This window comes from Scleropages formosus, chromosome 2 (genome assembly GCF_900964775.1).
Source record: "Scleropages formosus chromosome 2, fSclFor1.1, whole genome shotgun sequence".
NCBI lineage: Eukaryota > Metazoa > Chordata > Actinopteri > Osteoglossiformes > Osteoglossidae > Scleropages > Scleropages formosus.
In genome coordinates this window covers 1,096,031-1,119,132 of record NC_041807.1, presented here as the reverse complement: position 1 = coordinate 1,119,132, position 23,102 = coordinate 1,096,031, and the positions used below count along the sequence as shown (strand labels likewise).

The 23,102-nt window shown below is 42.9% G+C and overlaps 1 protein-coding gene across 2 annotated transcripts in view; it reads left to right on the top strand.

Moving 5' to 3' along the window:
• Positions 1 to 23,102, top strand: part of LOC108933885 (arginine-glutamic acid dipeptide repeats protein-like) — a 151,525-nt gene that overhangs the window by 45,490 nt on the left and 82,933 nt on the right. For both annotated transcript variants that reach the window (XM_029260115.1, XM_029260117.1), the window contains exon 2: positions 11,545 to 11,980. In XM_029260115.1, coding sequence (XP_029115948.1) covers positions 11,689 to 11,980 — 292 coding nt within the window. In that variant the 5' untranslated portion in view covers positions 11,545 to 11,688. The remainder of the gene's footprint in view (positions 1 to 11,544; positions 11,981 to 23,102) is intronic.

The following is a 23,102-nucleotide window of genomic DNA, read 5'->3' as shown; positions in this document are numbered from 1 at the left end:
TGTTTCTGAGAACCTTGGGTTAAGATCACAGCGAGATACGTGAAAGATCATAAGTAACACAGAAGTGATGTTTTGGCAGTTGTGAAATACGGTTTGAGGAGATGAGCCCTCTTGAAAAGGTGTAAATTCAGAAGACATTGCCCACCTCATGTTAAACGTGAGCTTTGGAGCAAAAAGAGATCGAGAAGTTCTGTGTGGAAGTAAGGGAGGGGTGATTCCCCAGAGGTAGTGATGAGCTAAACCATTTAAGGACCTGAAGGTTAGGATGAGGATCTTAAACTGGATCCTGGCTGTAATGGGTTTTGTGTGTGTGTGTGTACGTACTGAGGAATGTTGCATGCTACATTTACATTTATTCATTTAGTACTCTCCTCCAACATACATCTCCAAAAAGACTAGGAAAAAGTTCATGACGGCAACAGAAGGAGAGATCTGGATACATACCCGTGATGCTTGAATACAATTCGTCACAGACCACTGTATAAACCAGTTTGCGTCGCACGCTGAACGAGCAACACCATTCCGGGTGACCAGCAGGGGCAATCGCGGTGGGCCATGGTGGTGTCCACGCAGACCAGAAGCCCTCCTTCACAGCCTGCAGCGCCAGCGCAAGTTCACGCAACCTTCTGAAACGCTGCCACCAGCCTTTTGCGATTAGAGGTGAAGCCGAGTGCTACCGGGGAGGATCTCGCAGCTGGGCTGCGGCCTTCGTTCCAGCGAACCGGGCCCAGTCCCAGCGTGTTCGGGTGGTGGCTTGTTTCCACCCTGTAGGCTTCCGAAGCTCTTCTCACTTTGTTCTGTTTACCGGCCACAAGCTGTTTACAAGATTGCCTTCTATAACACCCAGAAACCTGCAGGGGCTCATGATTTGTTCACTTTGGACACATGGCCTGCTGGCCTCTTCTTGCTTGATTCAGCAAGGTGTCTCCAAACACAGGGCTTTCCCACGAATTTGATCCACCCAAACGGTACAGAACAAGCTGCTCCTTTTCCACAAGTGCTGCAGTCATTAATTTTACTGCTTTTGTTTTAAGCCCTCTTTCATTCCAGTGTTTTTTCTTTTTTCCCCTGGCTATGCTTGGGGGAAGGGGGAGTGGATGTGTGTATTTTCCATAAAGGCTCTGCGGGTGAAGCGTGATGACAAACCAGGATGATGAACATGTGGAACACGTGTCGACATCTGCCAGCTGAGAAGAGTGTTCCTTTGTGTGCGTGGTGAGCTGCTCGTTCCCCTCTTGCTACCTGGCCTCTTACAGCTTGTGGAATCCCAACCCCCCCCCCCCCCCCAGGGCTCTCTTGTGCCCTTGGTTGCTGGTGCTGCTTGGTGTCGGCAGCACGGCGGTCGCGCTCTCCAGCAGCCACGGTCCTTTCTGAGTCACCAGCAGGTAGGCGTAGGGTAGGAGGTATCAAAGAAGAACTGGAAAAACTACCTGTCTTTAAATGGAAAACCGTGTCCCAGCAATGATTTCTTTCTGCAGAGTCAGAGTGGTGCATAAAGTCCATTTCCAGCTGAAACAGACACCTTCCTTAGCAGGTCCCTTGACGCAGAGAAAACAAAAACTATACAGAATATTCCTGTGTGGGTTTTTTTTTTTTTTTTTTTTTTTGGTGGGGGGGGATCTCTGGCATATGAAAAAAGGGAGAAATGCAGATTTTTAAATGAGTATCACCTCTGTGAGATTCTCTCTCCCCGAGGATAAATATTAAATGATTGGACGAGGGGGAGGCGCTTTAAACAGTCTGTTGGTGAGAGATGGGCTGCTATTTATACCCCATAAAGTAATGGGATTAATAGACAGCCCAAGGTTATTAGTGGATATGAGATTAGCCGCTCATTTCTACATCTGCATGTGTGTGTGACTGAGCGACTGTGTAATATGAACAAGTGTACGTGTCGGTTTTTAGCGAATCTTTTGCACCCACTTACCCCCCGCCCCCATTCTCCCCTTCCCAAAACAGAGGCAATGCTGCAAGGACAGCGCACTGTTCTCGGTAACAGGCGTGGTGTGTTTTGGTGGAGGAGAAGGCATGGATCAGCACACCAGAAAGCCAGAAAGTTTTGTCTGCAGCTGAAAAATCATTGTTCCAGGAAAATGGCAACTGGAATGTTCTCATATCACATTTTGCTTTTAAAAATGTGCAGAGCCTTGGCCAGATCTAATCAATAAAGAGAAAAGATTAATTTTTACTGCAGATTTTTTTTCTCCCCTCAATGAAAACACTTATTTTTCTTTCAAATATTCTCATAAATAACCAGTAATATTGCAGCTCGGTTAAACAGATTGTGGTAATATGTAAATTGCCATAGTGAAAAATGGCCTCGGTTGAAGCCAGAAAAGAATGGTAATAAGTGCAGTGCTCCTTACTAAAGAAAGCTTTGTGGTGGGGTGGTGACTGAAAGTAACAATCATTTAGCGGATATTTGTCCAATTTTTAGATTTGTGTAATTTCAGTGGGTCATAGAAAAGCTGAAAACCGGACTATTGTGGCAGTTTTTACCTTGAACGCAGTAAATGAACTTCACCTGTTCGGTCTGTTTTTTCAGCCTTGGAGATTTTCAGCCATCTGACTGAGGGTTCCTGCCAGGGAGAAGGTGCTCTCTTATGCCATTATTATTATTTTTATTTATTTATTTATTTTTTAACTATAGGGGCCAAGGGAGTTGAAAATTGGCTTTGGCGTTTGTCTGAGGAGGAGGTGCAGAGGTTCTACGATTATTTCTAGTAGGATGTTAGCTTAGTGTTTTCAACGTTCCAGTTTGTGAATACGCAGCATGTGGAATGCCTCTAATGTTGTACCCGGTGTCACAACCTGTTTCTCAGTATCTGATCACCACTCCAGTGGACTTAGTAATGACGAACGCATGGGGGAAGCGTCCTGCAGTGCACACGCTTTAAGGAATGAGCATTACATCACGCACTGGATGATTTCAGTGTTCTCCAGAGGCAAAACATGACAGCGGTACTTTTCTAAAGACGGTGAGACCTTTGGTCTTGTTTTACTGCTCAACCTTTTTTTGTTCTCTAATATTTCTATTTGTTTAAACTCCTAAACGCCATATATATATGTAAAATTAAGATTTGGATTGTTTTCATGGTTTGATAGTGGCGGATATCCGCCCCCGAAAATGTTTAGGAAACGTGGGTTGCTTTGATATTTTTGGAATGCACTCGCGTATTGTGGAGAAAAGTGTGCTTTGAAGTGGCTATGCGTGTACCCTAACGGTCATAAAATTGCCGAATCTCTGGGATTGTATGGACTGACATGTAAACGGCGCGCATGTATTTAATCGCTAGTCGGATATGAGGAAAAGACAACAGGAAATGTATCTCGTTGTTTCCCCGATTGCTGCTTTGACAACACCTGTGAAAGCAGCGCAGGGCTTTGGGAGGTGAGCTGGAGTAACCCTGATCCCAGCACGTGTCCAGGGTTTCCTCATGTGTCATCTCTTAGCTGCCAATTTTTGACAGTTGTTTCAGAACGCTTGTTGGAAGTGACAAGTAAAAGGTTGGTCTTTTGGTCAAAAACGTGTATGACTCGATGCAGACCGCAAGATTCTTTGTTTGCGAAAGTTGATTAATTGCAAGTGATAGTGCCGTTTCTGAATCGGAATTGTTTTCTGTAAAATGAGTTCCGAACCAGGAACCTGCATTTTTTTCATACAAACAGTACGATACAGCTATCGGTAATATGTAAGTGGAGTTAAATGTGCACTTAAACATTTGTAAACTAAAAGAGCACCTTTATTCTTAGTTGCACAGAAGCACAATTATTTAAGATTTGTGTACGGATTGCTTAGCAAGGGTGATTTTTGGATTAAAAAAAAAATTGCATTTAAATGTATCTTAAATTTTTTGCAGTATGATGAAAAATTAAACAGTATTAACTGTACTATGCTTTTTAAACCCTACAGGATGTAAGGGATAACATTTATTGCCAGTCAGTGATATTTAAAAATTTCATTTATTCATTTAGCTGACACTTTTTTCCCAAAGCAACTTGGTGTTACAATTATTTACCTATTTATACAGCTATTTTGCGGTAATCTTGCTGTGATAGTGTAATAAAGGAACTTGGAGGGATATAAAATGCTTTATGAGGGTGGCTTAACCGATATAGTACCCTGCTGCTGTCAGTCAGAAGATGAGTTCCTATGGAACTATGACTCCGTGGCGATCTGCTTCATTGCACCAGCTAGTAGCGTAGGGGTTAGAGTTGCTGTCTGCGGATCCAAAGGTTGCAGGTTCGATCCCCGCTGGCTGTAGTGCCCTTGAGCAAGCTACTTACCCTAAAATTACTCCAGTAAAATTACCCATCTGTATAAATGGGTAAATAATTGTAACCTAAACGCTGTAAGTCGCTTTGGAGAAAAGCATTCCCTAAATGAATAAATATAAATTTTCATTGCCCCATCCACATGTGTTAGGGGCTAAAGATGGGATGGAGGAGGGTATTGATAAAGTGAGAACAGTTTTCCACATGTGTTTTTATATGCTTGTACAGGTCAGTAATGCTTCCTAATCTCCTTTCAGTATAGCAGGAGATTCCACTTTTCTGACTCAGTAGTGTCTCAGAGAGAGAGAGAGAGAGAGAGATATGGCACGGATCAGAGCCATGCAGTTTTAATGATGAATCCTGGCACGAATGCCTGGGACATGAGCACCGCAGGCCTGTGTTAGAGATGAGTCTATTTACCTCCACCAGGCACACCGCTCCAGGCCCGATGGATACAGCACTGACATCCCTGACACTTTTGTGCTCACTCCCCCCCCCCGCCCCCTTCCCACCGCTCAGCCTGCCCTCTTGTTCACGGTGCACGAGTCCACCGCTTTACTGGCCCCTTTGTTGCGTTTCAGTGGAAAAGGGCCCCTTTGTTGGCGTTTTCGCTCTCCAGGGCTGCCCCGTCGTGGACACTTGAAGGAGCGGAGGGTGTGCCAGCCGGCCCTCTTTCCGTGAAACGCTTTTGCACGCGCATCTCGCACACGCTGGCACTATACGTTGTAGTATGTGGGCAGTATAAAATGAAGAGCAGTCTGTGCATCTCCATTGTCAGAAGGCAGCGCACTGTTCGTCAGGGTTCAAGCCTCCATTTCATGCCTGAGCAAGGGAAGTTAATCTGCTGATTGCTTCTGTACTCTCTTTCAAAACCTGGGCCCCGAGTCGCCTACTGCAAGCCCTCCTGCTGTGCTGCAGGTGCTCCTTGGCCTCTCCGAGGCACCTCCGCTTCGAAGAAGGGGACCGCGGTGGCCGAGCATCTAGAGCAGCGCGCCTTGCTCGCAGTTATTTTTTGCAGCCCGGAGAAATAAGGGACAGATGCCGATCTTCCTCTGCGTTGCATGTCCTGCGGCATGTCTTGTTGTCCTCGGTCTGTGTTGTTGGCTGTCAAAAGGAAAACGTTTTTAGAATTAAATTTACATTCTGCCCTCACATTGGTTCTCATGCATTTGGATGGGATGAATGATGTTAAATTGATAAGTTTTTCTATAGCCTCTGAACAGAAATGGTTGTGCACATCGAAACTGATTTACATGAATTTACATTTTTGTATGTAGGATGACAATGAAGTAGACGACCTGACATGTTTGCCAGTATGTGCCGACATGATGCCAGATTATAAAAAGTGAGATTGTTCACTCTGGCTGTATGTAATACCGGTAAATCATTCCAGAGCCCTGTGTCTGTTTCATTTTACATATGTACCTTGATTATCCTTGAAAACCCATTCAAAGCTCAGTCACACATTACAAATGTATGCATTTTTAGCTGGGCCTGCGCTTTGATTCAATATTTTACTGAATATTTTTAATATAACCATTTACAAAGTACTTAAAGGGGGGTGTTTACATTTTCCAGTTTTAGTATCCTGCATCCTGTACTTATTGAAAAGGTGTCCTTTAGAGTGCTTTGGGAAGTGCTCCTTCCCAAAAATATTCAATGTCGAAATCCATTTTTCATATCTCGTAGACATTTCTCGCAGCTTCCTGTCCTGAACTCCTCAGCACTATTTTTGATACTTTATTTCAGCACATCAGACGTTTAATAGCACTCTTTATTGCAGCATGTCCTTAACTTATGAACGCCTTTATAGCAATGGTACATTTATCGCTGCTGTTTCCGTATCGTAGGCATGCCGCACTAGGTTAACACATGACAAATAACAAAAGAAGCAGACAACAGAGGTGCAAATCCCAGAGGACCACAATGATAGTGGCCGTTTGGCGAGGGCTGTTGGGAGTGATGGGATTGTTGGTGAATATTGCTTGTCGTGAGCTGGATGAACTTATCACTGTTGACCCAAAAATTTGACATATGACCAAGTTGGTTTCTTCGAGTGTTCTTGAGCATATTTTTTTTGAAAGTCCAAGAAGTATTATTATTCCAATGCACAGTAATGTGTGACACAAAGCTGAGACATGAAAATGTGCAGGAGGTATGCACCTCAAGAGGATATTTATAGTAGCTGCATTATTCATTTTCAGCAAAGTTTCGGTATTTAAGGCTAATGTTTGACGATAAATCTGTTCTTTTATACATGAAATTACATATTTCTTTTAGGTTAGTGTGTTGAGAGAGAAGAGTGTGCATGCACGCTTCATGCAGACATGGTGCACCTTGCCTCCGTTTGACCAGGCTGCTCATGACAGCCTCCTGTGATAAATGATAATTATAGGTGCTTCTAGCTGAGATGTTTTTGTGTAAAAGCTGTCATGTAGGGTGAGGATGACATGTTCCAGGAAAAATGTTGGCATAGCTTCACATATTGCTGAGCCTGGAGTGATGGTCCTTGCGTCATCGTGCATCAGTTATCCTTACAGTTTGTGTTCTGCTGTCTGTGTGCTTCATCCAAAAGATTTTTACAGTCAAGAAAATTACTGCAGGAAACTCAATCGCAACCTTTTAGAACTATAAAGAAACCGTGTTTGAAATGCAGCTGTCGGAGGAAGTGAGGTGGAGCTTACACTTTGTTTCATGTGTTTTGCGTCACTTGGTATGGCTTCATAAAACCTTTTTAATAAATAAAAAAGAAAAAAAAATTACCATTTTCATGATGTTCATCAAAATGAAAATTTAATGTGCACCGGTAACAAACACAGGAGTCATAGGTTGAACACTTACATTTATGTACAGCACTCAACTTTATCCACTACCTTTAAAAGTAATGGTCTTGTACTTAAGAACTGGTATAAAACTGAGTATGTACGTAATTCATAGCAGAGAGAAACATGCAGTTAAAGCCTTTTGAAAGGTATATTTTCAGGACTGACTTAAGCACCCTCTGGGCAGCATGTCTGATATCCCTGAGGATTATAAAAGCCAAATTGTGAATTAATATGTGTAACTGTATTCTTTACTCCAACTAAAAATGTAAAGAATGGGGAAAAATCTGTGTCTTGGTCTTCTAAGCATATGTTTTTAAAATCTCAGACATGTCTAAAGGAAAAAAAAACGCTTCTCATATTTTTCATTTATGAAGCCTGATACGTTTTCACATTTTGTCTTTAGTAAAAGACAGAGTAATTTGGTTTTTCGAATGGATAGATAAAAGTTTTAACTCCGGGATGTGTAGAGAAAACATAAAACATAGAAAAGCTAAGTAAATGGTTATGTCAGACTTCTTTTAGTTGTTGAACCAATTAATAATTTCATACTACCAGCTGCACTCTGAAGGCATGATTTGGGAATCCTTATTAAATGTTTATATATACAGTTTTTTTTTCTTTACATTTATTGATTTAGCTGGTGCTTTTCTCCAAAGTGATGTACATCTACAGGATACAATGTGTGCATTACATTAGCAGAAAGAGACACACAGATGCATCCATAAATGGGTAAATAGTTGTAAGTAGCTTAACTTGCAATGTTAAGCTACTTACAAGTATTTACCCATTTATACAGCTGGATAATTTTTACTGGAGAAATTTAAAACAAATAGCTTGCTCAAGGGTACTACAGCAGACAGTGAGATTCGAACCGGCAACCTTTGGATCCAAAGACAGCTGCTCTGACCACTATGCCATCAGCTGTAATTTTAGAGAATAAAATGTACAGTATTTCATAATCATAAGATATTCTAGTATGCTTACTACTGTTTACATAATGTTTTAACAAGGCCATTCAGGGATAGCAAAAATCATGCATTTAGTATGAGACCTGCAATTACAACTTTTGTTGCAGAATGTCAAATTGCGAAATTTTTTTTCATCTTTCAAAATGAGTCATCACTGAAGTGTTTTAATTTTTTTAAAGTATTCACATTGCATTGATACCCAATACATATTGCTTTTATACATACAAAATAGGACTGATTGCTTATAGTTTTATGTAGGTCCTTCTTGCAGTGCATGTTTAAGGATTCAAGAAATACTCTGTCCGTTGGCTTTTTCCAGGTTGCAGCACTCGAGATTCCTCCAGGTATATCCCGAATTCTTTGAGTTGAATTAGCTAATGGTTCTTGTTGTGTAGGGAAACGGTTTACAGAAATCTTAATGTTGAAACTTTTAAAGAGGTGTCAGTGCAGCACTTGGTGAAATTGTCGAAATGATCCACGGCACTCTTGTTCGGCAGTGCGGGTCCTGGCCGTGATTCCTGCGCGAGAAAACTGTAGGACCGGAGCAGATCCGGCTGAAGAAGGTGGACGTCAGCACAGCCTTACCGGGGTGGACGTCGGCTTGTTCTGGGACTTGAAGCTCCGTGTTGTACCTGTTGCTGGTTTAACCTTCTTCGACCCGAACATGTTGCTCACGTTTTCTCTCGATGGTTCTCTTGTGGTGTGAATGGTCAGAGCGACATTCAGCACTGAGCCTTCAACAAACTCTGCTTGACTTCTGGTTGCTCTGCTGAGCCTCGGTGGAAGCTTCCTCGTAACAGCTTGTTATGTCGCCTTTAGATGCATTCCGAAAAGAACGCCTTCTGCAAGTAGCTCTTTATTTTTGGCAAATACCAACACAGCCTTTTGCATGTAACATCCTTAAGTGAAAGCAAAAGACAAAGATTACAGTGTTGTCCCCTTGATGCAGTGTGAAAATGTATACTAACTACAGTGTGTTCTCATTCTGAGTTGCAGTGTTGATGTCAGTCTCCAGACAGGTCCCAGGAAAGCCTGATCTCACTGTCGAAGGTCTCGTTTAATCATTTGAGAATTTCTCACTGAGTTTGAGCTTTTGGAAAAGCTGACCTAAATCCTTCCTAAGCATATTTTATCACTTAATTTCTTCATATAAAAGAGGAAATAAAAATGTAGCGTATGTGGGGGGAAAAAAGGAAAAAAAACATTTATGTAATTCTCTGCCTGTATTTCTTTTTTTAAATAAACAGCTTTATATTGCTTTCAGATTTTCTTTGGCAGCGGTTTGGTGAAATGTGTTATTGGCTTTTGAGGAACTCTGTTATGAGTGATCAGATGAACGAAATGTGAAGCAAACTCCGGAGGCTTTCAGCTGGGGATTTGGTCTCCTGGAGTCAAATAGCAGGTTCGACCTGAACAGCACAGCTTATTTCTGTGTCGTTCAACTGTTTATATTCATTGTAAAGACCCTGAGTTCCACAACCTTCCTAAAACGAAGCAACGTACACGAGGTAAGCAGTGTATGGTGTCAACGGAAGCCTGCAGCTTTACCTCTCAGGCCCTTATTGTGAGGTGATGTGTTACCAGAGGAACTATGTTTTGCTCTGTTGGGGGCATTTTAATTAAGACACATTAAGAGTCATTTGTATTTAATTCTCTAGAGTACGTTTTTATTTCATTTCTGAATTGTAAATGGGTGGAATTGGGTGCTGCTGGCTAAGCCCTTCCAGCCCTTTTAGTGGCTAACGAAGGATTTTACTTATTCGCTAATAAGCCAGCTGGTGTCTTTATAAAGTGTGTGTGTGGGAGGGAGGGCAGCAAATATCACAAACATGAACTGAAGCTGCTTTAACTTCTTAGCTCAAAGTTATGTTAGTCCTTGTTTTTGTTGAACACTTTCCATCTTGTTTAAATGTTGTTTTATTTGTGCTTGCAGGGGTTCAAATAACTGCTATAAAAATGTGTAATAAATGTGACATTTCAGTCGGTCGCTGAATGAACTTCGGGCATCACCGGGACAGAAATTGTTTATTCTGCTTTGTTTGAGAAATGCAGATTTTTGTTACTATCTTTTGTCTGGTGTCACCCTCAGTTTAGAGGAAGAAACCTGTATAAAACGAGTAAGACGTTTGGTCCAGTCGGCAATGTGCGTGTGGCGAAGTGCAAGAGAATCGTGGTGGTATTGTTGGATCGCAGCATGAGTTTGGATGAGCAGCCTCTCGGTGGCACATAGACTCTTCAGTACTGGGTTAATATTAACAATCGCATAACATTAATATGTATTTCTGCCCTTGTATATTTCTACCTGTTGTTTAGTTGTCTCTGTGCTTGTTGTTGCGGTGTATCATTAACAAAATTGAACTTAAAGATTATTAAACAGTCATGTCAGTGAACATAATGAATGTAAGCCTTTTGGAATGATGCTGTTTTTTTTTTTTTTTTCCCCCATCAGCTGTTTTCATAATTAAAAAAAAAATGTATTCCCTTGGCTCATATAAATGCTTACCTCAAGTGTACTACTTTGGCACCGCGTATCCAAAGCCGCAAACTCTTATTGTCTTTGGAGCCAGGGAACGGAAGGAAGAGTTTATAGTCATTTGACCTGGAACGCACATCTTTCTGCCCTGTCTAGAGCGCTCCTCGGTCTCACTGAAGCATAGCGAGTTGTTGAGAAGACGCAACCATGTGGGTGTCATGGGCTTTATGGGCTTTATGGACTTTTTCTGTGTGGGGAGTACATTACACTGGAACGGGGAACACTGGTACTGAAGAGACTTTGGGAAGTATGCTGGCGCCTGTGTAGATAACAGTGGGAAGCATTGTTCAGGTCTCTATGTCAGGAAAAACACTGAGCCTCTCTACCAGATACAAGCTGAGCAGCACGCAAGAGAATTACAAACGCAGCTTTGAAATGGCTGCGGAGTCCCTCGGAAGCCTGAGCGGAACTCTGCTATGACTGCTACTTGTCTGGCCATTGAGCGAGACAATCAAAACGTGCGCTTTGAGTAAAATCCAATTTTCTCGTACTTATGGGGCAGCTTTTCAATAAACTTGTAGCCGTGTTTCGTTTATTCTTGCCTGCCACCCCCAACCCACCCGTGCCGGTAGAGAGCAGATTGCGCGGCTCCTCGAGGTGCATGGTTAGCAGTGCTGCGCAAGACTGATGTTGCTTTGAGCTTATGGAGATTCAGCACCACTTATCACACCTGAAAAATTACCCCGCTTTGGTGTACATTACAGCCCTGAACTGGTTCGGTTTCTTCTCTCTGTGTGTCTGTGTGTGTGTTCTCTGCTGAGAAAAGCGGGCTTTCCTTTTCCTCGTTCGGTTTCCTCCTCCATTTTGCATCGTTAGAAGACAAGTTGTTCTAATGTCCTTTGTTGTTTTGCGACTGCAACTCTGCAGCTTTTTCTTGACGCTCTTTTTTTTTTTTATTTTTTTTTTTTTTTTTTTTTCCTTTTCCCCCCACTGTTTTCTGCAGCTCATCTGAAATCCTGGGGTTGTTGGTGTGGACAAATTTTTCCTGGATTTGAGTGGTAAATTCAGAAGACTGAAGCCCAGGCTCACAGTCTACCTTTCACGGAGGCCCAGCCGTGAGAGGACAGAGGAAGGCACGTGGCGAATCATGACGGCCGACAAGGAGAAGGACCGCGACAGGGACCGGGAGAAGCGGGAGAAGGGACGAGACCACGAGAGCTCCCGGCCCCGCCGCAGCTGCACTCTAGAGGGAGGAGCCAAGAACTATGCTGAAAGTGACCACAGTGAGGAGGAAGACAACGACAATGCTGCTGCTGCTGAAGAAGCCACCAAGAAAAGCAAGAAAAAGCCCCCCAAGAAGAAATCTCGATATGAGCGCACAGAGAATGGGGACATCACATCCTTCATCACCGAGGATGATGTTGTCTATAGACCTGGTGGTAAGTGGCTAAACCCCTTCGGCACGTGATGCGATGGAACATAACGTGACCCGCACCTGTCGGTTTGACCTGCAGGGCCTGGAAACCTGCTGTTTGCCCGAAGGTGTTAACCGTGCGTTAATTGTGAGCTTCGTATTACCGAAGGCAGCGGGACCACAGCCCTGTCCTTCAGTCCCTTCCTTTAAAGCACAACACACACCTGCTGCTTTGATTCCACTTGATTTGACCCACGCAGTGCTTTGTGCTCCTTTAGAAAGGGATCTCTCTGCCGGCTCTCGCACCAGTTCAGTCTCTTTGCATAGTGAGTTTTGTCGTTGCAGTTGGAAAATGAGTAAGAGATGAGTCAGTGATCTGCTTTCACTTAAACTAAAAGGTGCTGCAGAACATGGTGAACAGGTGATGCTTCTTTTTCAGTTATGAAACATGGACGGTGATTGAAGTGGGAATTCACACTAGTGAGAAGGTCTTGTTACAATGGCTCGTGTGGAATTGCTCTTGGTGTTGCAGCTGCTAAGGTGGTTTCCTCTGAAACGCAACAGTTTGCATTTGGGTGAAGGACGCTGGCTTGGGAGTGGACACTGCGCTCTTTTTCATTGGACTTCTACTCAAGAAATGAGGGCTTCTCCTATTAAATTTGAATTAGACAAAACACGTAAAGGTAGATTTAGTCTTTTGCAGTATCCTAAAGTGGCCTACTTTCCGCAGCTTTACCATGGCTCTCATTTACTCACAGAGTGGTTAAAGGTCAGATAATCCATTGCTCTCATATTGTCCTGGAGAGGGTTATTTCACAGTAGTTGAGAAATGTATAGAGCCTTGTAAAGATTCTAAAGTGTTACTTGATTACAAAGATATTACAATATTTTTTTTTCTGCAGCTGTACTGCAGTACGTGTTCTGCATAAGTGATTTGCTTCAGGATAGTTGTACCAGGGAGCAGGTTGATAATCCCACAACCTTTAAGTTGAGTTGACAAGTCCATATCCTTTACTGCTTTGCTTCCTGCTTCCCTGTTAAAGCCAACAGTGGCTTTTCCCTGTAACAACCTGACAGCTTTTACCCATCTAGTGCAACAAGTTTTTAAAATAACGGCCCTTTTAAGAGTGACGGCTGTATCAAAAACCTGCACATGAATGTCCTGCCAGGAATTGAGTGGTGTAATGCTTTTTATATGGTTGTTTTGGCTGCCAGATAATTCTTATTTATTCAAATATTCTTTGTGTACTTTTCTCTTCTGTTGTTTGACACCAAAGTGTAATTGGTATCTTTCAGTTTTTCACTGAATGCTCTTTGTAATAATGCATCTTGTTTGGTATGGTCGTCTTTACCAGTCTCCTTCCTGGCTATCAGGGCAATAGGAATGGAAGTGCTGTTACATAAAGATGAGAGTTGGCTCATTACACATGTTAGGGCAGCTGGTAGCGTAGTGGTCAGAGCTGCTGCCTTCGGATACGAAGGTTGCCGGTCCCCATCTCCACCTCCAGCTGTAGTACCCTTGAGCAAGGGTATTTTCACCCTGAATTTCTCTAGTAAAAATGACCCAGCTGTATAAATGGGTGAATAGTTGTAAGTAGCTTAACATCGTAAGTGGCTTTGGAGAAAAGTGTCAGCGAAATGAATGGGTAAATGTTGGGGCGAGCAGACGGCATAGTGGTCAGGGCTGTTGCTTTGTAATACGAAGGCTGCTTTTCCCAGTACCTCCTGTAGTACCCTTGATTATGGTTCTTAGCATAACTGGACACTGGTCTTCTAGCAGCCACTTTTAATTTTTTTCTAGATATAACCATTCATAACATATTTTGTTGTTTTCAGTAGCTTATTTCCTTTTTCCACATGTAATGGATAGCTAAGGAAAGGACTTCCAAAAAATGACAATCTGCTACATTTTCAATTTCCATTATTTCCTGTTTAAACATATTCTGTGAATGCTGTTGTCTTAGATAGCAGATCAACAGATAAGCTTTCCTTTGCAGCTTTTTTTGTTTTCCATTTTCTATGACAATATTGACCTCACCAAATATGTTGCTGAATACTGGAAAACTAACATTACCCTCGTTACTGTAACAGTAATGGATCGTGCTTCGTTGAAGTATGTCTGTAATAAACTGGTGAACTGTTATGTCATCAAGAACAAATTGTAGAGGTAAATGAACAAACTGCTGTATAGAAAGGCTAGTAAGATCCAGCTTTTGCCATGCAGGGTGTTCTGGTACTTGCTGTAGCTAAACTCCTAATTATTCGGCATTGTTTGCGACTTCAGATGTGGTGCACGATTCAAGTCATGTTAGACTGAATGTGCGAGATTGAGAACTATTGTTTTTCTGGTTTTGTTCAATTGGTTTGTGTCAAAGGAATTGTTACATCTTAACGGTGAAAAAGTAACATTTGTATTTTGTTTAAATTACTATTAATTACTATTGCAATAATCATTAGACATCTTTCATCTTTTACCGCTCGTTGCGTGAACACAGAAAATATTAGCACAAATATAGCTGTCACATTTGCATTTAGGTTGGTGTACCATCACCGGAAAACATGTTCAACTAGAGTATTTGGCTTTATGTACCTTGAATCATGCAAATTCAATAAATCAAAGTCCCAGTCAAGGTTGAGTAATTCAGAGCTCAGCTGGAGCGAAAATCATTTCATATTCTGGGTAGTAGGGGCTGGACTTGTGTACGCCTGCTTTACTAGAAGTTTAACATAGGTGAATACCAAAACAAAGATTCTTAAAAAAAAGCCCTCATAGGGCACACAGTTTGGATGTCAGTTTGAGAGATGGTCGGATAGTAAGGTCCCCCCCTTCTGTAAACTTACCTTGATTCGGCTTTTAGTGCTCAGTGTTTATTGTAACGAATAATCAATTTTACAGGGATTGCAAATTTAATATATAAACAAGCATTTAGCCTTAAGCATGTAAGGCATGTGATATTTTTTTAAATTTGTGCCTGAAATGCTTTGATCATAAGGTCCTCCGTTCGTTGATGTAAAAATAAAACTTGAAATAAAGACTTTGACTGTAATGCACTTTAATCTGAAGAGCGCTTTAGGTTTTCACAGTGAAATTGCATTCTGTAGCCGAATACTGGCATGTATCTACCCGCAAGCGTTCCCCCCCGCCCCCCAAGGTCTGTTATGATTGTGGGCTGACACCAGTATTTGTAGACGAGTCCAAAAAAAACCCCCGCTTATTAACTACCACTTTGTGTCCATAGTGTGGCAGGGGATACTGTCAGCACGGCTGTTAGTGGCAGCAGAACACGTGGAGGATTTGCTGCCGCTCTTGCCATGGTGACAAATATGCTGTACCATATTGCTGTTGCTTCTGTTCCCAGTTGTCTGGGGTACGAGTGCTTTCATAATCTGAATGTAGGTTTTGTTCTTTTTCTTTGTTCTCCGTTTTACTCTTGCACATTTGCCCGTGAAAGACTAAGGAAATTACCCCCTTTTTCAGTAAAACGCCAAGTTGTTAGCCAACCCTTCTCGGTGGAGACACTAAATAGGGTGCATGTCAACGATATGCTGTAATGTCTTTGTCACTTGAACACAGTTGTACCCCCAAGTCATCATTAAGTAACGAAATCACAATGCTCACTATTTTATTGTTACAATAGTGGTAGCTACCTTATTGTCTCTATTTAAGCGCCGCTTGTAGCATTTCGATTAAAAAGGGGTTAACATTAAATTGGGGAGGGGGGGAAGAATGACGAAAGGAGGGATCGCATTGCTCGCTCATTTAATACACCTTTGTGTGTTTAACAAATGCCGGGGCTTGATAGTTAAGCTGCCACTTGGTAAACGTATACGAATTTGCCATCACAATGCCAGTCAATAAGAATAATTTCCAGGAGCCTTACCATAATCAGATTTGACTTGGTTGGCTTAAGAAGGCGTGAGGCCTGGAATGGATTACGCTTTGCTCACTGTTAAATCCCTTTATTTTTATCTTGTGACTCATGTAGAATGGACCACCCCTGCAGAGGTGCAGGCATGAAGCACCATTCCTATCTGTCATCTCCAGAATGAGGAAAAATACACACTCGGTTTCCATGAGGACTGTATTGATATCGTCCGTCCACCTTCTTGACTGCTTATTCACAACAGATGGAAGCTCTGAAGTAGCAAAACAAGAAGCTTGTACGAGAAGCATGGCTGGCGGTGTGCTGTGGGGCACAAAGAGAGGAAGGAGGAGGGCTTGAGCTGGAGGAATGTGGGCTGGGCAGCACAACAGCCTGCAAGATCGATCAGGTCTTTGACTGACTGGCGCTTCCATGCTAACGCTTCCCAGCAGCTACTCAACCGAGCACTTAATGGAGGGGCTATAACCAGAAGCGTGATGCGCCGTCAGGGTAATAAGGCACATTTATTTGGATAGCTGAGGAAAGGCCGGTGCCGAAGAGCCGTTTTTATGAATGGCAAATTATGTACAATGTAGTGTCAAGTCCATGTTATGTTATTAAATAAGCAGACATCTGAGTAGTGGTTCTTGGGTGAGGGTTTCCTGGTGTGTTGGCGGGTTTCATGTCTGCAAGCAGCCAGGGCTTGTGGTTGTGCTGCTTTGTGAAGCCAACCCTTCGCCGCCGAAACTGCTCTGTTTGCAGCCGCTGCAAAGGGTGGAGCTCTGGCAGGCTGCGCGCGCCTGTCTCCAGGGGCCCCTCCCCCTCACTTCCCTGGCAGATTGGTTTCTTCCCTCCTCCCCACTAAGCACAGTTAAATTAAAACCACGATGAACGACGCAAGCGAAAGCCAAACACACGTGCGTGCGTGCGCGCGCACGCGCGCCTAATAGCGTATGCAGAAAGCGAGGCGCTGAAAATCATTACGGTGCAATTTGTGCGGAGGCCCCTTAGCAATTGAGAGAACAATATTTAACATTTTTATGGGTAGTGTGTACAGCACAGAATAAATGTATGAAAAGGGATTTGCAAACTCTTGCACGTTCCTGTAGAATGCGGGGCCAGAAGCCCCGCCCTGTGTCTCCGTCAGGGCGGCCGCCCCATTGCCGCTGTGACCCGGAGGTGTCTGGACAGCTGTCGCATAATTACGTGGCGCGGAGCGGCTCCGGATTAGCAGGCCAGCTGCTTGCAAACCCCCGGGAGGCGCCTGCGCATGGCTCGCTGGGGTGGCTGCGGCGAGCGGCCGCCATTGCCCGGCAGCGGCTACATGGCTATGTGCACCTCTTCGCTTCCTTCATGGAACTTAAAGGATTATGCTTGAGATGACAGCGGCATTAATCAGTGGCAGCTGTGTAGTCTGTGGATATGGCTGTCACTTCCATTTTTGAGATGGGCTTGGCACCTGCACCCCCCCCATTCTTCTCTTCCCCCGAATACTATATACCATAGCAGAGTAAAGGTTACCTGTAATTGCTCCCTGCAGTAGAAACTGTCTGAATATTAACTAGTGCTGGGAGCCCTTAACGTGAACATATTAAAGTGGTGCGTTTTCGCAGCTTTCAAAACATGTAAGACACAGGAGACGCTTAGGTTCTGACAATGCTTTTGAAGTTGCAGTGGGAACTGAACCTTTGGCTTAAATCTGATGGCAATTCTTGCAGCTTCTTCAGCGGCGCTTGAATTAAAAAAAGGAGCAGACGCGCAAGGTGTTGTGTTAGATATAGTGCTATTCAGTATGTTTCGAAGAGTTTGGTAAGTACATCAAGCATATGGTTGCCTTAGTTTCAGTCTTACGCTGCAGTTAGGAGGACTGATTTGCTTTTATAGTCTCTAGGAGTAATGCACCGTGCCCAGCCCCCCACACAGCCGGACTGGCGTGGGGCGAAGGGTTTTACTCCGCACTGAGCATCCTCCCTCCAGTCGCAGGGTGGGGGCCTCCTGTGGAGTACATCCCAGGGTGTTTTTCTTACCCCCTCACAGAGCCTGTCAAACAGTGGCCAGCTTGCAGCCCCATGCTGAGGGATGCCTCTCATATATATATATGTGTGTGTGTGTGTGTGTGTGTGTGTGTGTGTGTGTATAATATATCTATACATACACACACACACACACACACGTTAGTCTTTCATGGCTAGGGTGGGGCGTTATTTGTTTTTTTTCCTCTTTTTACATTCTGTACAAAATGTTATTCGGGTTATTGTTCCCCTAAGGTTCATTCAGCTGGGGCTTAACCTGTGAATTGTGCGGTCTCTTAAGGTGTTAAACATCTACATTTATTCACATAGCAGATGCTTTTCTTCAAAGTGACGTACATCTGAGAATAATACAATGAGTGGATCACGTCAAGCGAAGGAACAGTTTGAATAAAATTACCGAATAGCATTAGTGTTGTATGTAGTGTGTGTGTGTGTGTGTGTGTATTTGAACTGGATTGGTTTTGTCGATGATGGAGCTGGTGTGAGGTATCTGCTTGAAAGCACTATAACCATCTGTAGCTCACAGAGATGGTGCTGCTTGACTGGAATTTGTTATCGTCATGGTGTGCCTGGAGGACAAGGAATCTGTGAAGTCAAGGATTCCTGGAAACGAACGGCTTGACATCATGGACGGGGGGGGGTGCCGTGTCTTTTAGGCAGTGTTTCTTCCTACCACCAGACATTACGGATTATAATGCTGCCTTTATAGTTTCGGGGGAAAATATATTGTGAAGGGTATGTTAAAGGCTGCTCATTGCTCACTCGGTGTCTGTCCTTGAGGGAGAATATTCCCCATGACTGATCCATTTGATACTCTTATAAAGCCCTTTTTGGTGAGGTCACCATGATGCTTAAACAACATAAAATATTTTGTTTGGCAAATTCTTAATGTACGTTCAGAGCTAAGCCATAAAACCAAAGGAAGCGTCTTACATTTGCCATAATCGGTGTAAACCCAGCATGACTCCTACAGTAAAACTGCCTACAGTTCACAGCCCATGTCCACATCCATGTCCTGTGTATTTTTTTTTTTTTTTTTCTGTTTTGTGCTCTGTTCTGTGTTGCACCACGGTCTCTGGAGAGACAACATTTCGTTCCACTGTATACAAGCTATAGAGGAATGACGATAAAAATAACTTAAATGTGAACTTGAGCATTGCCTGTGTGGTAATTCTGTTTTTAAGTGGACTGACAGTCATTTAGAATCAGTTACAAGCATCAGTGCTCATAGCCAATGTGCATTTATTTCAGTGGCTCTCTTTTTGCTCTCGCAACCGCAAACGCAAGGAACCACTGCTGACGCGTTGGAAGCATATTTTTGCGTTTCATACAGATTTAATCTTTCCGAATCAGGACTAATTCTATAATGCGCTTACAAATTCTGTTTTTGAGAGTACCGGCTTAGCCGTAGTTCTGTCTCTATAGCAGCTGTGTAAAGCAGTGCTTGCTATTACAGTGGGCTCTTGAACACAGAGTTAATGCAGCTGTGAGCTCAAATCCCGTTGGATAATAGCAGGTTGGTACAGCCAAGGGTTTGCTTTTGTTCAGTCTACTTCTATCTAAAGGATGTGAATTATATTGACACTTGTTGATGGTCATTAAATTCTCTTGGAAAAGGTTTATATATATGTGTCTGTGTCCTTGATCAAGATACTTAACGTGAATTAATACAGTAAGAATACTCGGGTTTCTAAAGGGGTAAATTTATTTTAAAGTTGAATATTTGACATTATTCGTTGCCATTGTGAAAGGTGTAATGCCATATAAAGACGCAATAATAGCAACAATAAAAAAAAATACATATATGTAAAACAACTGAGCTGACAACTGTTAACATTATATTGAATATTTAAAAAAAAAAAAACAAAAAATTTAATCTTTTTTTCCCCCCAGATATTTGAGGGGAAAAAAATAAAAAATCTTACCACTCTATTCCCAAAATCTGTTGAATTTTTGTGGAACCTGACAAGTGAATGTCACTCGGATGAATGTTGCCTTGTGGACCGACTGGTTGATTTTGAGACACGTATGTAAACTAATGTGTAATGTTTCAAAAGTCCAGATCTTCATCACATTAGCTGAAGAAAGTATGTAGAAACTGAGATGAATTAAAAGAAGTATTTGACAGCTGCTGAGATCTAATGTAGATGATTTGAAATGCTTTGGGTTTGCTTCTTTTGGCAGCTTGCGTAGATAAGAACATGGAAACGAGCAAAACGCTCTCCTCGTCTCCAATTAATAACAGATGTCTTTGTGAGGCTTTACACGGGCTCTCTTCTCGTGTGCTCTCGCTCTCTGTGAGTCGCAGCGAGATTTCATGCCCTCCGGCATCCACACACCGACAGGAAATTTTCACCTCAGGTCACACGTCTGGTCTTTGTGTGCGCAGCTCTGCGTTTTCGGCATGTTGTCGGATACCCCGTTTCCCTTAGATCGCGCAAGTTCCAGTTGGAAAGTTCATCCTAATAGTGCGAACACGAAGAGTGGAGTCGGAATGCCGGGTGTAACTTCCGAGCTCGACGTACGAATATGCATCGGATTACGGAATACGAGTGTATATCGGTGCCTTGTTTTTGTGTGCCATAAAAATATGGTTAGAATCACTCCATGGGGCAGTGATCTTTTGGATACATCCTGCTAATGGGGGTGGGGAAAGCACAATGTTAAATGTGCACATCACTGGCAGAATTTTCTTTTGGGAGATGCTCCCTTTTTGTGTGTCCACCATTGTTCATCCAGCTTCCCAGGTTGGAGCGAAAGTAACGTGTAACAAAATGAGATGTTAAGTGACTGCTTACGCCCTAGACCTGCTACGGCATTCTTTTTGCGCCTGTAGCTACATACGCATCGTGGCTCTGGGTCGGGACCGGAGGCTTCGTATAACCGCTCCTCACTTTAAATGCACTCGGTCCACTTATCTTGCAGGTTTGCTCAGTCTGCTGAAGTGTTCTCCTGAGAACTTTGGGAGAAAAGTATATATTCCTTCGACACTGGTTTGATCTTTCTCCAAGGGGTTGGGGCAACAGGATTCACAGGTTTCGCAAGAACATTACGTGCGTTCGTGAGTTAAAATGTTTACATAGTATGATTGCTTCTGATCTATGTTTAAGATGGTGATGATGGTAAGCTACTGTGTTCACTGTTGTAATCATTTCTGTGGAGGCTCCAGTTTGTGCTGGATGTCCACTTGTCAGCAGATTGTGATTAAGCAGTGAGCGCACCCCCTGTGGGAGCCATTCTCCACCGGTTGGGCACCGTTAGCTGACATGCAGCTGCCTTGTGTGTGCACGTGTAGACACACACACACACACACACACACCCACACACACACACATTCAGTAACAAATCATTTGTGCTGTCTTCAGCTACCATAAATATTTGCATCATTTTATGTTTAAGTTATTTGAATGAATCCGAGGCCCACGTGTGTATAATGAAATAACATTTTTATGGAGACTATTATGCAGACGTGAAATGGATATGTACAGGATAATTTGTTCAGCAGAAGGGTCATCACCTGCTACGTTTTCCACAAGTGCGCCCAGCAGGCAGTGGCGTGACTACTGGAGCGAACAGCGGACCAAGGGCCAAGTCAGGCTGGAGTGGGGCTCCCTCCTTGTTTTATTTCATTCTTACTAGTTTTTAATCGTGGGAAAGGCTCACTTGGAGGGTCTGCATGTTCTTCTGTTCACACCCGCCGCATTCCTTCTCCTGCGTCGGTATCCTCTAATCCTTTCACTATCATTCACAAACTGTGTAGCGTGTGTGTCAGAGATTTTAAGTAATGGAAACATTTTGTTGTGCACCTCCAAAAATGCCGCACAATTGACAGTTCATGCCAGCATTTTACATGTGCGGTGCTGTGATTTAAGACGCCATAATGTTACCGCCATCGAGTGCCTACATTTATGCCGAGACCTTTTCCTTCACTCCATAGCACTGAATGCCTTGTAGCATGACAGCAGACAATGAACAGAGTATACAGTAGTGATTCTCCTGCCTTTAAGACAGTGGAGCAGGAATGGGTGTGTTTAGTTGACCTTCTGGACATCAAGGGATTGCAGTGAATGTAGACTTTCATATTGCCTTTCTGATTATGTTCCATCGCGGGTCTGCTTAGTGTTGCTTTCCATTGACTAAGTCATAAATAAACTTGCTATCGGATTGTAATGTGAATAACTTGACTTTCTGCTGAAATATAGAGCTTGGCGGTTGGCAGAGTGAGAAGCAGAAACTTGTCTTGATTGAGCTGTTTACAGGGGTGCATTAATGAGCCCTGCCTTACTTTCGGCTCGGTGGCTCTACAGCTGAGCCACCCTCTGGGAGCGTGTGTTGCTGAAAATGAGCGAGGATTAAAAATGCATCCAGAAGCCGTCGTCCACCTCAACTCAGGAAGTACAAACTCTTAATCATCTACGCTATCATGTTGAAAAGAGAGATTTTCAGCTACACTTAAAAAAGGGTTTCTAAATTATTGTATTATCCCTCTCCTTTCTATTTTATTGTAAGCATTTGAACAGGCTGGAGTCTGAATTCCTGATTTCACCCCTCATCCTTGACCTTACTGGGGCATCCAAAATGTTGTAAATGTTGAAAAGACTGCAAATTGCATAATTTGTGAAGTGCTCCAGTTCTTCCACGTTTGAAGGGTACCATCTCCAAAATGCTCTATTCATATCTCTCTACCATTTTTTTATTTTTTATTTTTTAAATGGAATTCGGATCTGGACTCAATGCTGGTCCAACCCCAGGACATTATTGAACCTTCTCCACGTTTCGCTGTGGGAAAGGCGTTCTTTTCTTTGAAGACCTCATTTTGTTTTCTGTAAACATAGAGATGGTGTGCACAAAAAACCCAGACTGCAGTTTGCCAAAACGTACCTGAATGTGCCAGAATCCTTCTGAGAGAATACCCTGTGGAAAATTGGGACCAAATTAAGGCTTTTGGTTTACCACGCCATTTCTGTTTGAATAACATTTTCTTCCATCATGCGTGCACCTGTTCTCAGGTGTATGTGTGTGTGATCTGTTGAATTAAAATGTAGAATTCCCACGTGACTTGAGTTACCCAGTGAGCAAAGATACAAGTGGATGTATTATCCTTTTGTGTTTGTCTGTGTCTGCGTCTGTATGTGGGTTTATTCTCAGGAAATCCAGAGCAGACGTTCGAAGGCGCTAAGCCTTGATTCTCTTTTGTAAATCCCCCAAAAGTTGAATTGACAGTCTGAAACCTGTCATCTGATTTAGCTGT